This window comes from Coffea eugenioides, chromosome 1, assembly GCF_003713205.1.
Source record: "Coffea eugenioides isolate CCC68of chromosome 1, Ceug_1.0, whole genome shotgun sequence".
Classification (NCBI taxonomy): Eukaryota; Viridiplantae; Streptophyta; class Magnoliopsida; order Gentianales; family Rubiaceae; genus Coffea; species Coffea eugenioides.
The window spans coordinates 12890811-12903197 of record NC_040035.1 but is presented as its reverse complement, the minus strand read 5'-3'; the positions used below and the strand labels follow the sequence as shown (position 1 = coordinate 12903197).

General features: G+C 35.7%; 1 protein-coding gene across 1 annotated transcript; it reads right to left on the bottom strand.

Annotated features, from left to right (window-relative positions):
• Positions 1 to 4961, bottom strand: LOC113776350. The gene is made up of 7 exons (XM_027321487.1): positions 4430 to 4961; positions 3626 to 3769; positions 3367 to 3510; positions 1472 to 1591; positions 1292 to 1378; positions 575 to 1023; positions 1 to 272 (listed from the first exon to the last, which is right to left on the bottom strand). Coding segments are annotated over exons 1-7 (1332 nt in total). The 5' UTR covers positions 4817 to 4961; the 3' UTR covers positions 1 to 271.
• Between the last annotated feature and the right edge of the window lie 7426 nt (positions 4962 to 12387).

Sequence of the window (12387 nt, the reverse complement as noted above, 5' to 3'; positions counted from 1 at the left end):
TGACAAGAAAGGACACAAATAGTACTCCATAAGCACTGAAATTGGTGATGTACATAAATCACATATCAGAGTATTAGAAGAACAAAACAGATTCTTGCAAGTCCTAAACATATTTTGACCCAATGCTTGCATTAGCAGGTCCGAGTTTCTATAACTTTGCAATTGAAGCTCCTTGAAAGCAAATAACCATCAAAAACTTAAGGAGGAACTGGATCCACGTTCACAAAAATGATACTGAAACTGTTCTGGGGATCATGTCTCACGACCATGGCCTAGAAAGAGCAAAGAAACAGAAGTTTCATTTAGAACATAGAGTGCTAAAAGATTTTCTTGCAGTGAAGGAAAGACAATATAGTTAGTTAAAACCAATGAAAATGGAGGTGCCTTATATGCCTGACTACATAATTCCAACATTGAAATCCTAGAATTGTGGCCGAAATCTTGTTGTCTCGGATAGATCAAAAAGGCAATTAAAGCTCATTTAACTGTTCAATAATCCTTGCAACATATCATTCAAGAATAACAAGGATATACAGGGGTTGAAATGAAGAGGAAAGGACGGATTAACACTTACTAAACCCATCTTTTCGGTATGGAGGCATCCCTAGATCTGGCTAGAACTCGTCTCCTACTCGTAGGATGCTGACTGACAGAAGAAGTCACATTCCGTCTTGAATTGGGGTCTGCGTTGGCTAGTTGATTTAGTGATTTTTCCTTCAGTGGACTAACAGGTTGAGAATTTTGGTGGTGATAGTTTGGTTTCGGTGAGAGAGTGGAGCCTTTAGCCTGTTCCAATTTTGGTATCCCTCTCAAAGCTCTCTCTGCTTTTTGAACAGGGTTTTCCCCGCTTTTAGGTCTTGGAAACTGAGGCTGATTTCCAGGGGAGCTATCAGAGTCGGAGGATGAAGGGCTGGTAGTGTTATCAATATCATACAGGACGTTATCTGCCATGACAGGAAGCTGACGATCATTTGAGACTACCGCAGAGAAAGAGGGTCTACGAGTTCTTGTTAGGTTTACCACCTGTTAAAAGTTTATCAAGCATCAAACGAAGTATAAGATTTGCTGGCAGTGAAGTGAAAACTGTAATATTTCATGCTGGAAGTACTAAGAATCATGTTAGCACATTCAACTAGGTACAGTTATTATTGAAATGTCACCTTTCAACTAAAGAGACCCTTTGAAACATATCACCTTTCAAAAACAGGACCAGCAGCAATCCTGATAATTAATGTCAATTGCTGGATAAATGGTACGCACTGTTATGCGTGAAAGTACAAAGCATTCTTACCTTCTGCTCAAGAACCAGGATGTCCTTCTTGAGTTTTGTAGTAATCATATTCTTCCGGCGTATTACATCTTCCAACTCTGTAATCCTCTGTTAGACACAAAAAGATGACTTTCAATCCAAATATGGAAAAATGAATTATGTCTGAGTCAATGATTCAATCAGTAACATACGCAACCACACCTTGGAGCCAAAAACTTGAGCAGAGTGGATGGCAGTTGACAGCTCCTTTATGGTGACATCCTTTTCTTCACATTCTCTTTGCAACTTGTGGATATCTTGTTCGATGGAGAAACTGTTCAACTGAAAGGAAAGCACCACATGAAAACATCAAAAATTCAATAATTTTCAAAAATGTTTAATTCACTAGCTTCCAGGCCCGAATATTATCATCAAGCTTTCACAATCTTTAGTGAGGGAATATCCAAAAGAAATAAAACATTTCCTCGTATAAGTTGAAGTGACGAGTAGAAAACTGGTTTTGAAAATAACCAAATTAATGCTCATCACATGCATGAAAACAACCATACAATTACATGAACAAAGGCAATTTAATGGTCATCTTGAGTTTACTGCCTTAAAAATGCTACAGTTTGTGCAAAGAGAATTAAAAAGCACTTTGTTTCCAAGTAGATATTATGAGTAGATTTTCCTTGATCACAATAAATCTATTTGAGTACAATCGTGCACACATGGGATTGAGTGTTATAGCCTGTTTAAAGACAAAAAACACATAGGCATGGAGAACTGGACATGTCAAGAGAGGACCAGCAGCTAAATCTTACAATCATATTTGCAATATAGATGTAAGCCCTATAAAGCAAAACTGAAGTCCTATTTGAGGGTCTCAAACCAATCAATCAACAAGATACTACATTCCAAAGTATGAGCAAATTATTCAAAATAATCTAGATAACATCTCAATGAAGATATTCCTACCTACCTTTCCTGCAGGAGAAGAGAAATGAGAGGGGTGGGATTGGACAGGTCAAATACTCTTATTATCTGGAAAAACCTAGTTAATTTCCTTTGGCTTTTGCTTAGAAGACTAATTTCTGAAAGATTGACCAGGAAACTGCTTTGTTATGTTAGTTTTTTCCTAAAGATAAGGACAGAAATTATCATCAAAAGGCTTTGAAGGGGTTTTACTTGAACCTTGATCCTATAACCTATCACGTTTCCGAATAGGAGTACAATTATTAAATTTGTAATATCTAAACTTCTATTCATGTGAAAAAAATGAAGAGCAAGACATTTTCTCTCACAGAATGTTTCTTATTTTTTCCCCTCGCTTACATGTAATTCGATGTCTTATTGGGCATTTCTGTCTTCTTAATTTCCTGTATGGCTTCTCTAAATAGAAAACCTTATATCATAAAGGAATAAGCTGGAGATTCAGCTGACACCATGAAAGGTCCAGTTCAAAATGCACAAAAATTGCTTTTTAGCTTTAAGAAACTCGTACAAATAGTAACTTAATGGCTGGCTTTACTGGTTAGACTGGTATGCTTTTTGATTTATTGACTTGCTTTATCATATGGTCAGATCTGGTTTCAAGCTTTAGCAGATAAGTTAATAGTATGAAATCCAGAATGCCTTTCAAATGGATCACTTCTAAATGTTGTAGAAGGGTTACCCTAGTCAACTTGGACAACAACCCACCACGAAACCTAAAGGTGGAAGAGTACAAGTTGAAAAGTAAATCGTGGTGACTCCTTCAGGCATCTCTAAAGAAATTAAGTGGAAGCTCATGTGGCGGCAATGAAGTCAATCAAAGCAAAAGCTGCGAGAAAAATATGGATTGCCAGTTATCAATGCATCCAACTTTCAGGTTTGGTTTCAATAATTCGACATGAAAAATTGAGGTCAATTCTACTCAAGTTTCTGGCCAACGTGGTTTAATATGTTTTCTCAAAGTAAAATAGAACCGAAGATACAAAAACAAAGAACTGTTAATGCCATACTTTAGACTGCTATACCACAAGAGTTACCATTCAAAGTTCATTTTCTCTACTCATCCTGCACTTATAGGCTAGACAGTTTCAACAAGGGAATGCATTCTCTTTAAGTGCAGTTACCTGTAGATCCACAGAGGAAGTAACACTAGAACCCCAATCAGACAAATCCGACATGCGGCGCTCCTCTGGTTCCGCCTCAATGGTAGGCGCCCATTTGCACTTTAGCATTTCATCCCTCTTCAATGTCTTGACTACTGAGTTACCCTGCCATATAAAAACTCATAATTAGCCTGCATATTCTGGTTTATATAACAGTAGCATCCAAAACTTAAACAGCAGTAAGATAAAATCCAAATACAAGTACAGATAAAAGTATTACCGCTAAATTAGTCGGTTCATGCTTGTGCTGTTGGCATAATTGGCACCCATTCTTCTCTGTTGCAATCTCAGGCTGATCCTTAAAGAAGTTGATCTGCTCACATAAATTGTCTAGCTTCTCTTGCATTCGCAGAAGTACTTGATCCTGTACATTTGTTTAGAGGATATATTAACACTACTATTCAAACAGAAGTAAAAGTCTACCATTGCATATAAATCATCTTCTCCAGATAGTACACTCGCAATACCAGCATCAGAGAAAACAAGAGAAAAAAATTGAGTTTTCAACAATAATTTGCAATAAAGAAAATGCTTAGGTAGATCGGTCCACGAGATTCTCTTCACACCACGCGGTATATGTTAACAAAAAAAAAAAAGTTCGAAAATCCTGTCCAAGATGGTGATGTTTAAGGCAGATTCCACTCAATTAACGTTCTTAATCATCAATTAACAACTATTAAGACACCAAATATCAACGTATACATTGAAGAATGTAATTAATGAAAAGAACTAATCAAGCACAGTTAATAAAGGTAATTTAAACCCAAAATTCCTTATAAATTAATTAACTTCATTAAATCTTAGAATAGACCCACTAATGTCTGTTGTGCAATTTCTCAAATTAACATCCCTAAATGCCCATTCATATCATTACTCCGGCCAAAAAAAAAATTAATATCCAAGTAACAGATCAAAATCCTTTAATTACTCCAACCAGAAAAGATTAATAACTGAAAACAGTACATTCACTAATCAGTTATTAAATACATAAAATAAAAAAAAGTTGAAAATTTTCATAAGTAACCCTTAATTCAACAGCTTTTTTCAACTGAAAAATCTGTCTGTTTCTCTTCGAATTTGCCACGGCCACGGCGATAACAGTAACTATAAGAATCCTATGAATGGGGCTAAAGAGTTCCCAGGCAACAGCTTCTTTCCGGCTGAACAACGAGCCATTTTCTCCGGCTATAGTTTTAGCCGAGCTGGCTTCTTCTGCGCCCACAAGCCGGCCTTGGAGGGACACCCAAGCCAGCCGCCTTGCAGCCCGTACTGGCCTGCTCGGCTCCGTAAAACAGCTGGAAAGACGGCGACTGGGAGATGGATAACAAGCAGGAGAAAATGGAGAGAGTGTTATGAAATTCGGCGGATGGTGTTGAAAGGCCAAGAATTTTTCTGGGTCGTCGGATTCCATGGCGGAGATGGATTCTGCAGAAGGCGTGATTGAATCGGTTTGAACTTTTTTGGGGGTTTTTTTTTCTTGTTTTCGTATTTCAAAATTTTTAATTGGGAGGGAAGAGGATCGGCCTTTGGGAGTATTTGATAATTTTGAACGTTTTTCTTTTCTGTGGGTTTTGAATTTTGTGTGGTAGCCGTTGTATGGAAAAATAGCTGGGAATTAAATGTAGAAATGGTGCCATTTGCCAGTGAATGCTGGGGCCAACCGGCCACGAATCAATTTGTGACGTAGCAATGGTTTCTTTGTACTCGAAACAAATGACGCCACAAAAACTCAGAAAAGAAAATTATAATAGTTTGTTCTGGTCCTCAGAAGTAATATAAGATGAGTAAAGTCCTGTTTGATAACTCAATTCAATACTTAAAATATATGAATTCAAATCTTAATATTTTAGATGTATTTTATAACTAAAAATTAAAAATTTGAATTAATTAAATGTCACTGAATTTTCTAGACAAAATTTGCTCTTAAAAATAAGTAATAAGTTATTCATTTATTATTTAATGTTATATACGCTCAAAATGTATCAGATTTAGTAATTCATAATTCAATAATTTAATAGATTCAGACTTCAGATTAGATTTCCTATTTCAATTTTCAGATTTTAATTTTATCAAATACATATTTTGTTATACAATCTCAACATACAATTTTTCTTACACCTGCAAGTTTGAATCATGTGACATAACATAAATTAATTATGCATATATGACATACATTCATAATTGTTAGTGTAAAAAATTATTATACTTCCAGTGCATAAAAAGTTAATATATAGTTAAAATTGGTATAACTTCAGAAACCTTTCCTGGTGTTGTTTTAATATCACTTAATCTGTTAAAGTTTCAAAAATACTCCTTTCATCCTAAAAAATTTGATGCTTTTCAAGATGCCAACTTATTATCGAGGAATAATATCAAAAATTTCCCCTGAGGTTTTTTACTTGCCTCTCCTAATAATTGCAAAATGACTATAAGAACTCTTATTTTATACATAATTCATGTATTAAATAAATAGAGCTTAAAATTTAAAGAAAAGAAACAAAAGTCACTTTCTTCTCTTTTCTCTTTTTTTAACATTTTCTCTTACTCATTTTTTTGGATGACTATGCAATTTTTTATTTATAAATTTTAGTAATTTTTTTGTGATTGTGATAAAGTGGGATATGATTTTTTTATTTTGAGTTGATTTTTATAATGATTTAGTACAATTCAAAGGTTTGGGCCACAAGTTAAGAAGAGATTGGCAAAAAATAAGGTTCATAAAAAATTTTTTTTGAACATAGAGAGTAGAATTGGTACTAGTGTATTTCTTTATAAATATTCTTTTTAGTTTTTCAAATTTATATTTTTATGGATTATAGCTTTGTAATAAGGTAGTACTATTAGAAATTGATTTTAGGTGGTAGTATTTCTTAAAATAAATAAAGTGGTTTTGGAGTATTTTTATTTAGCAAAATGAACAAAAGGGTAGTTGAGGATTTTTTAAAAATTTTGTTACAGGAATAACAAAAGTAAGGAGGGTAATTGATATTTCTAAATTTTTAGAGGTGTTAAGTGATATTAAGAAAAATCTCAGGGGATGTTTCTAATGGTGCATTTGATAAAATTGAAGTCTAAAAACTAAAACCTGAAATCTGAAGTCTGAATTCATTAAATTATTGAATTGTTAAGCATTAAATCAAATACATTTAAGTGTATATCACATTTAATGATAAGTGAATAACTTATCACTTATTTTTTGGAGTAAGTTGTGACGACCCCACCTCCCCCTAGGGCGTACCCAAGGGTTTGGCGGATCGTCTGTCCAACTCTCGTCAGGACTCATTACAACAAATTCTCAAAATAACCTTTCAAGCCTCCAAATTTAATATCAGAATTCTACAATTCAACCAAAATCCAAACTTATTTACAAACCAAAAGTGAAGCGTAAGATACACCACCAAATATCAAAATACAATCTGTCTGCCAGAAGTACATGTGCAAGAGGATCATTATACTCTAGTTCAAGTTTATCTGCTCCGGATCTCAACTCCTGTAAGGAAAACAAATTAATGGGATAAGTTTATGCCAATGTTTTCAAACCCGAATCGGACCGGCCGGTTCGACCGGTCGGACCACGACCCGACCATGTGTTTGGTCCGGTTCATAGCTTGTGTTGACTTGGTCCTAGAACCAGTCAAATCCGTAAAAAACCGTTCAAACCGTTAAACTCGGATCGAACCGTGAACCTCGGTTTTTTAATTTTTCACAAAATTGACTGAATTTTGACCGAAATTAATGACTAAACCTAGTCTTCAGTCTTCATTCCAGTCTTCAGTCTTCCTGCTTGGCTGCTCTTGGCCAGTTGCCGTCTCTATTTCCTTCTCGGCTTCTCCCCTTAACCAGTTAACCCTAATCCCTTCTCCAAAGTCCAAACTCCAAACTTGATCCATTGCAATCAGCACGAAGGAAGCACGAAGCAAGTAAACTTGATCCATAGCAATCAGCAAAAAGGAAGCACGAAGTTTTTCCACTCATCGCACTGATTCTAACCCAAAAAACTCTGGAATTCAAGCTATTACCAGGTTTGTTTCTTTTTTTTTCCCTTTTTTTTCCTTTCTTTGTTGATTGCTGGGTTTTGGTTATGATCCCCTCGGCCCTCTGTATATATATTGCTGTAATTTTTGCAACCCAATCCTCGGATCATTGTCCCTAAGCCCCTTTTCTTTGCATCCACAGCCTGGCGTTTCTGTTCATTTATTTCTTGAAGCGACGTCCCGACAATCCCATCTCGTTCACACCATGATCATCAGATTTTCTCAAAACCAACTCAGTCTCAAGTATTTTACTTCAGCTCAACTCCTCTTACTTCTCTCGTCGCAACCCATTAAATGTTCGACTAATTGCCCAAGTGGCCGCTGGTTTTGCCTTTGATCTCCAACTCGCCATTCTAGCTCGAGTCCACAGCAGGATCACAGATTACAGAGGCACTGTTCAGATTTCAGTGTCTGATGTTGTTGTGGAGAGGGACCCCAACATCTAGATTCTGCATTGGCTGGATTGTATGAGGTTGGCGCGTCAGTGCTACGACTAGTATTGCAATTTATTTACTTTTATTAACTCTGCTATACATATGTTATTTAATTCAGGTGAGACAAATGGATTATGAGTCGGATACCATTTGGGCAAGTTAAATTTTTTATTTTGGTGGAAATATTGTTTGCATCTCTGTTATTGGATTTTCTAGCACTTAGCAATTAAAGAGGGCAGAGTGATTAAGTTCCCTTCTTATGTGCTTTTGCTTTATTGGATCTTCGCGGTTTTATCTCATTGCGGGGATAAATTGATAGACATCAAACTCAATCCTTAATTTGTATGTCTTTTTCATGTTTTCATTTTCATAACATTGTTCCATTAATATGAATTTTATACTTTTATCACTTGCAAGTGATTCATCTAATGGTCTTGGATGGTGATGACGACTTGTCAAGATGGCTTTCTTTGAAGCTTTGTTGTCCCAGACGAAAAAGATTATAGAAGCCTCAGAAATTGGACTTGTTTGGACCTTTTGAGTGTTTTCTAGACTTATATTGTTTTTTTGTTAATTATAGTATTTAGCCAATTGGACATGTAAGTTGGATAACTATGATATTGCTCTTATGTTAATTGTGGTTTAACATTTATATCTCATTCTGTGCACAGGTATGTGTGTGTGTGTGTATATATATATATATTTATTTATTTATGTATTGAACCGGGGTTGAATTGGTCCGACCGGTTGAATCTCGACCCTTTCACTTTACCGGTTCAATTAACGGTCCGAGTTTTAAAACATTGGTTTACGCCAGTGAGGTCCCCAAACAAGCATCCAAGCAAAACACCAGTCAAATCACGAAAATATTGCATTTAACAATTTCACATACTTTGCACAATAATAAATAGTTGTAAGGCATTCAAGAAGTAAACACTCAATCATTTAAAGGATACAAGCTCATTCAGAGCCATTCATTCATTCATTCATTCAGTTTTCGCCCATCTCTTCCTTATAACTTCCAACATTTGAAAACAAAAATTCCTATATTGATCATTTCATTCATTTATTTCATTTATTGTATTTCATTCACTGGCCAGTACTCCACTTGATTTCCTGGTAATATTCGAGTATACCGGAACAGTGGCCTAGGGTTACCAACCTACCCGACCGAGTCCGCTTCTGACTCGAATAGGCTAGCGATGAAGGGCAAAAGCTCAATTCAGCCAATGCAATAAAGTACACATGGCTTACATTCATGCACAAGTAACATTCAATTATTTGACCATTGAAAAATTTACATTCACTTAGGTCGAGTGCGGTAAAGTACACATTCGCCTATCAATAGTAAAGTGATCATTGAAATACATTTAACAGTCAAACAAGCCAATATAACACAATAAAGGCATTTAATTCACAAAACACAAGAAACACTCACCAATGGATCACAATCGTTTTCACTTCAAACCTTGGTTCGTCCTCTTGGACATGCTTAAATCCTATGGTCATATAATATATCAAGAATCTAACCATTTGAGACCAATATAAATGCAAAACTATGAGTTTCGAAACTTCACTTAGCCAATAAAACAAATTGCAAGTTTAACCCCTATATAACTGTCAAAAGTGCAAAGTTTTCTTGTTTAAATATAGGAGATAATTTGTGAGAACCCGAAAATTTACATATTTTCTAGGCATTATTTTATTTCCTTGCTTACTTTTATACTTCCCTAATATATTAATTTTCTATACATTTTTACAAGTAAGTATAGGTTTTAAATCATTTTCATAGTATAAGTTAGTTCATGATAAGTTTGAAGTGCATTGTAGACGTGGGACCCGCTAGTGCGCTAAGTGCGATAATTTTTTACGATTAATTGAAGTCTTGTATAAAAGGGATATTACTGTACAAGATGCTAGGAGATAATTGGAGGTTAGCTAGATTAATTTGTATGGGGAGACAAAAGGATGAGATTAAGCATAGGAAAGGACAAGTGTCATGGAATCATTGGATGTAACTTTGACCAACGTTTCTTTATCTTTACCAAATACCAAATTTTGACCAAAAAGCCTCTTCATTTTCTTGCTCTTTGGCCGGCCATCAAGAGGGAAAAGAACAAGGCAGAAACCTCAATTCCAACTTCCAAACTTGCTTGAATCTTGAGATTTAACCAATCACTTTGCAAATCATTCCCTAGAAGTACTAACTAAGGAAGAACAAAGGTCTTGGTGGTGTGATTCTTGTAGAAGAAACCCTAAGCTATCATCTTTCCTCTAGTTTCAAGGTAAATTCCCTAGAAATTTCTGTTTACTCTTAATAATTGTAAATTAGTGGATTGGAGAGGTTACATACGTAGTTTTGGGGATAAGTTTATGGTTTGAAGTAGGGGTATGGTGAATTTCAGTTTTTATAGTAAATTTTCTGTCCTCAGATGATGATTGTTGTTTAGCCATGATTTGGTAGTTTGTGTGAGTAATATTGAGCTTAAAATGCTAATTTTGTTTGCCTCCGAAGAATTTCAGCTTGTGTAGCAAAAATTTCAGCTTTAGGGTTTATATTTTGAGCTACCACTTGGTTATATTTGAAGGGTATTGTGACCCTAATTAGGTGTGTTCAATAGCTTGTGATTTATATGGGAAATTGTGGCTGAATGAGATAATATTGGATGTTAATGTTATGTTGGAAAAGTAAAGAAAAACAAAGGGAGGTGCTATCAAAATTTTCGTAGGAACTTTTGTGCAGTCTCAGGAAATCTACTATATCTTGATGTAGAAATGTTAGAATTGAGTTCTGTTGTTGCGTTTGAAACTATATTCATAGAACTACAAACTGTGAAAATTTCAGACCCTGGTTCTATCTGTGTGATTTATGGTGATTTTCCAAAGTTGACTGAAATTATATACCTGTTCTGTCTTTTATTGGATAAAGCAGCAACTTGAGGCTCAAATTTGACTGACTTGTATTCTGAATCTTACAATGGTGTTTTCTGAAAAGTTGTAGCTCTTTGAATGTATTTTCCAACGGTATAAATTTTATCAATTTTGGATTTAAGAAGCTTGAGATATGATTTTTCATATAGGATTGCGCAAAACTAGAAAATCCTGTTTTTGTAGAATTGTTCTTACTCTCATTTTCCACTTCAAATTTGGAGATGGTAAATCATGGTTGGTATGGTTTTGGGGTAGAGGTGAAGGGCTTTGAGGTCGTTCATGCCTTTAGGACTAATTGTTATTTTTTCACTCCAAAGCCACATCTTTGTTTTGCATTAGTGGTTCATGTGGACAGGCACATGACTTGTAACCAAGTCTCACCTACGAATTTCATTTACTAGGTCTTGAAGTCGAGTCTTAAGTGTTTTTCCTCGATTGTTTTAGGAAGTGCCGGCGATTAAAGCCATACTTGGGAAGGAAACTTTTGAAGTTATCCTTGCTTGAACTGGTGAGTGTACCACTCCCCTAATTTGTTGCTTAATTGGGTCATCTGTACTTGAAATCTGTGACATGAATAACTATGAACTCTGTTTATTCTAAATGAGACGAGGGTGTACTTTATCACACTCGTTCTCTAGCATGTGTGACTGTTTACTGTATAAACTGGAATCTGTTACTTGTACCTGTTATGAGCTTAAATCAGTTACCTGTGCCTGTTATAATGTCGTTTGGAAGTGTATCCAATGACCTTCTTGTTAAACCTGAGCTCAACCTCATGGGGAGTTAATTAAATCGAGCCAGCAAGGGCTTGGTCGAGGAAATTGACAATCTATGGGTGCCTGTTCCTAGGGAATCTTTGGGTATTGAGACTCTTGATTCCGGTATACTCGATTATTACCATTCCTGTTCCTGTTGAGGTGTTCGGGCCCGATAAAAGGGTATGTTTGGTGGACGGAATTTGGCGTTAAGTGGTGCTCTACTGAACTAGTTACTTTATTTTAAAGTTGACGGAGTGTCAACTACTACTTGATCAAGATCTGGTACTGCAACGGGAATCTAGCTCCTGAGAGCCACCTGTATCCTTCCTATTTGAATCATTGTTTTAACTACTTTACTTTATATCTGGTATGTGTATCTGACTGATTAAACTTGAAATACCATGATTCTTGACTGCTTGGATTTTTGGTACCTCATTGAGCGTAAGCTCACCCCCTTCCCGTTATCTTTGTTTTTTCTTACAGGGGCAAACTGTGAAATCATGATTTTGGATGAAAGAGTCGAGCTAGTGCAAACGTTCCTTTGTTAAGCTCCTTTGTAATAGAAAAACCCTAATTGTATTTCGATCTAGTATCACACTTTTACTTGTAAAGTTCTAACGTGTGTTTCAAAGTGTTTATTCATGTCTCTCTCATGTATTTGTTGGTAAAAGTACGTTCGATGGGTTTACATGAACTTTACTTGTATCCGTTGGGGATTCGAACGAGTGCAGGATTTGATCGGGAAAAGAAAAATTATGGCGGGAAACTGTTCACCGAATCCGGCCGTATATCAGGCCAGTTCTTGGCCGGATACTTGGCCGGATT

Excerpts from the sequence above, each read along its gene's own strand:
- LOC113776350 (XM_027321487.1), bottom strand. The coding sequence starts at position 4,816 with ATGGAATCCGACGACCCAGAAAAATTCTTGGCCTTTCAACACCATCCG. Across the intron at positions 3,770-4,429 it reads AAAAAGCTGTTGAATTAAGG|GATCAAGTACTTCTGCGAAT; the intron begins GTTACTTATGAA and ends ACAAATGTACAG. Across the intron at positions 3,511-3,625 it reads ATGAACCGACTAATTTAGCG|GGTAACTCAGTAGTCAAGAC; the intron begins GTAATACTTTTA and ends TTTATATGGCAG.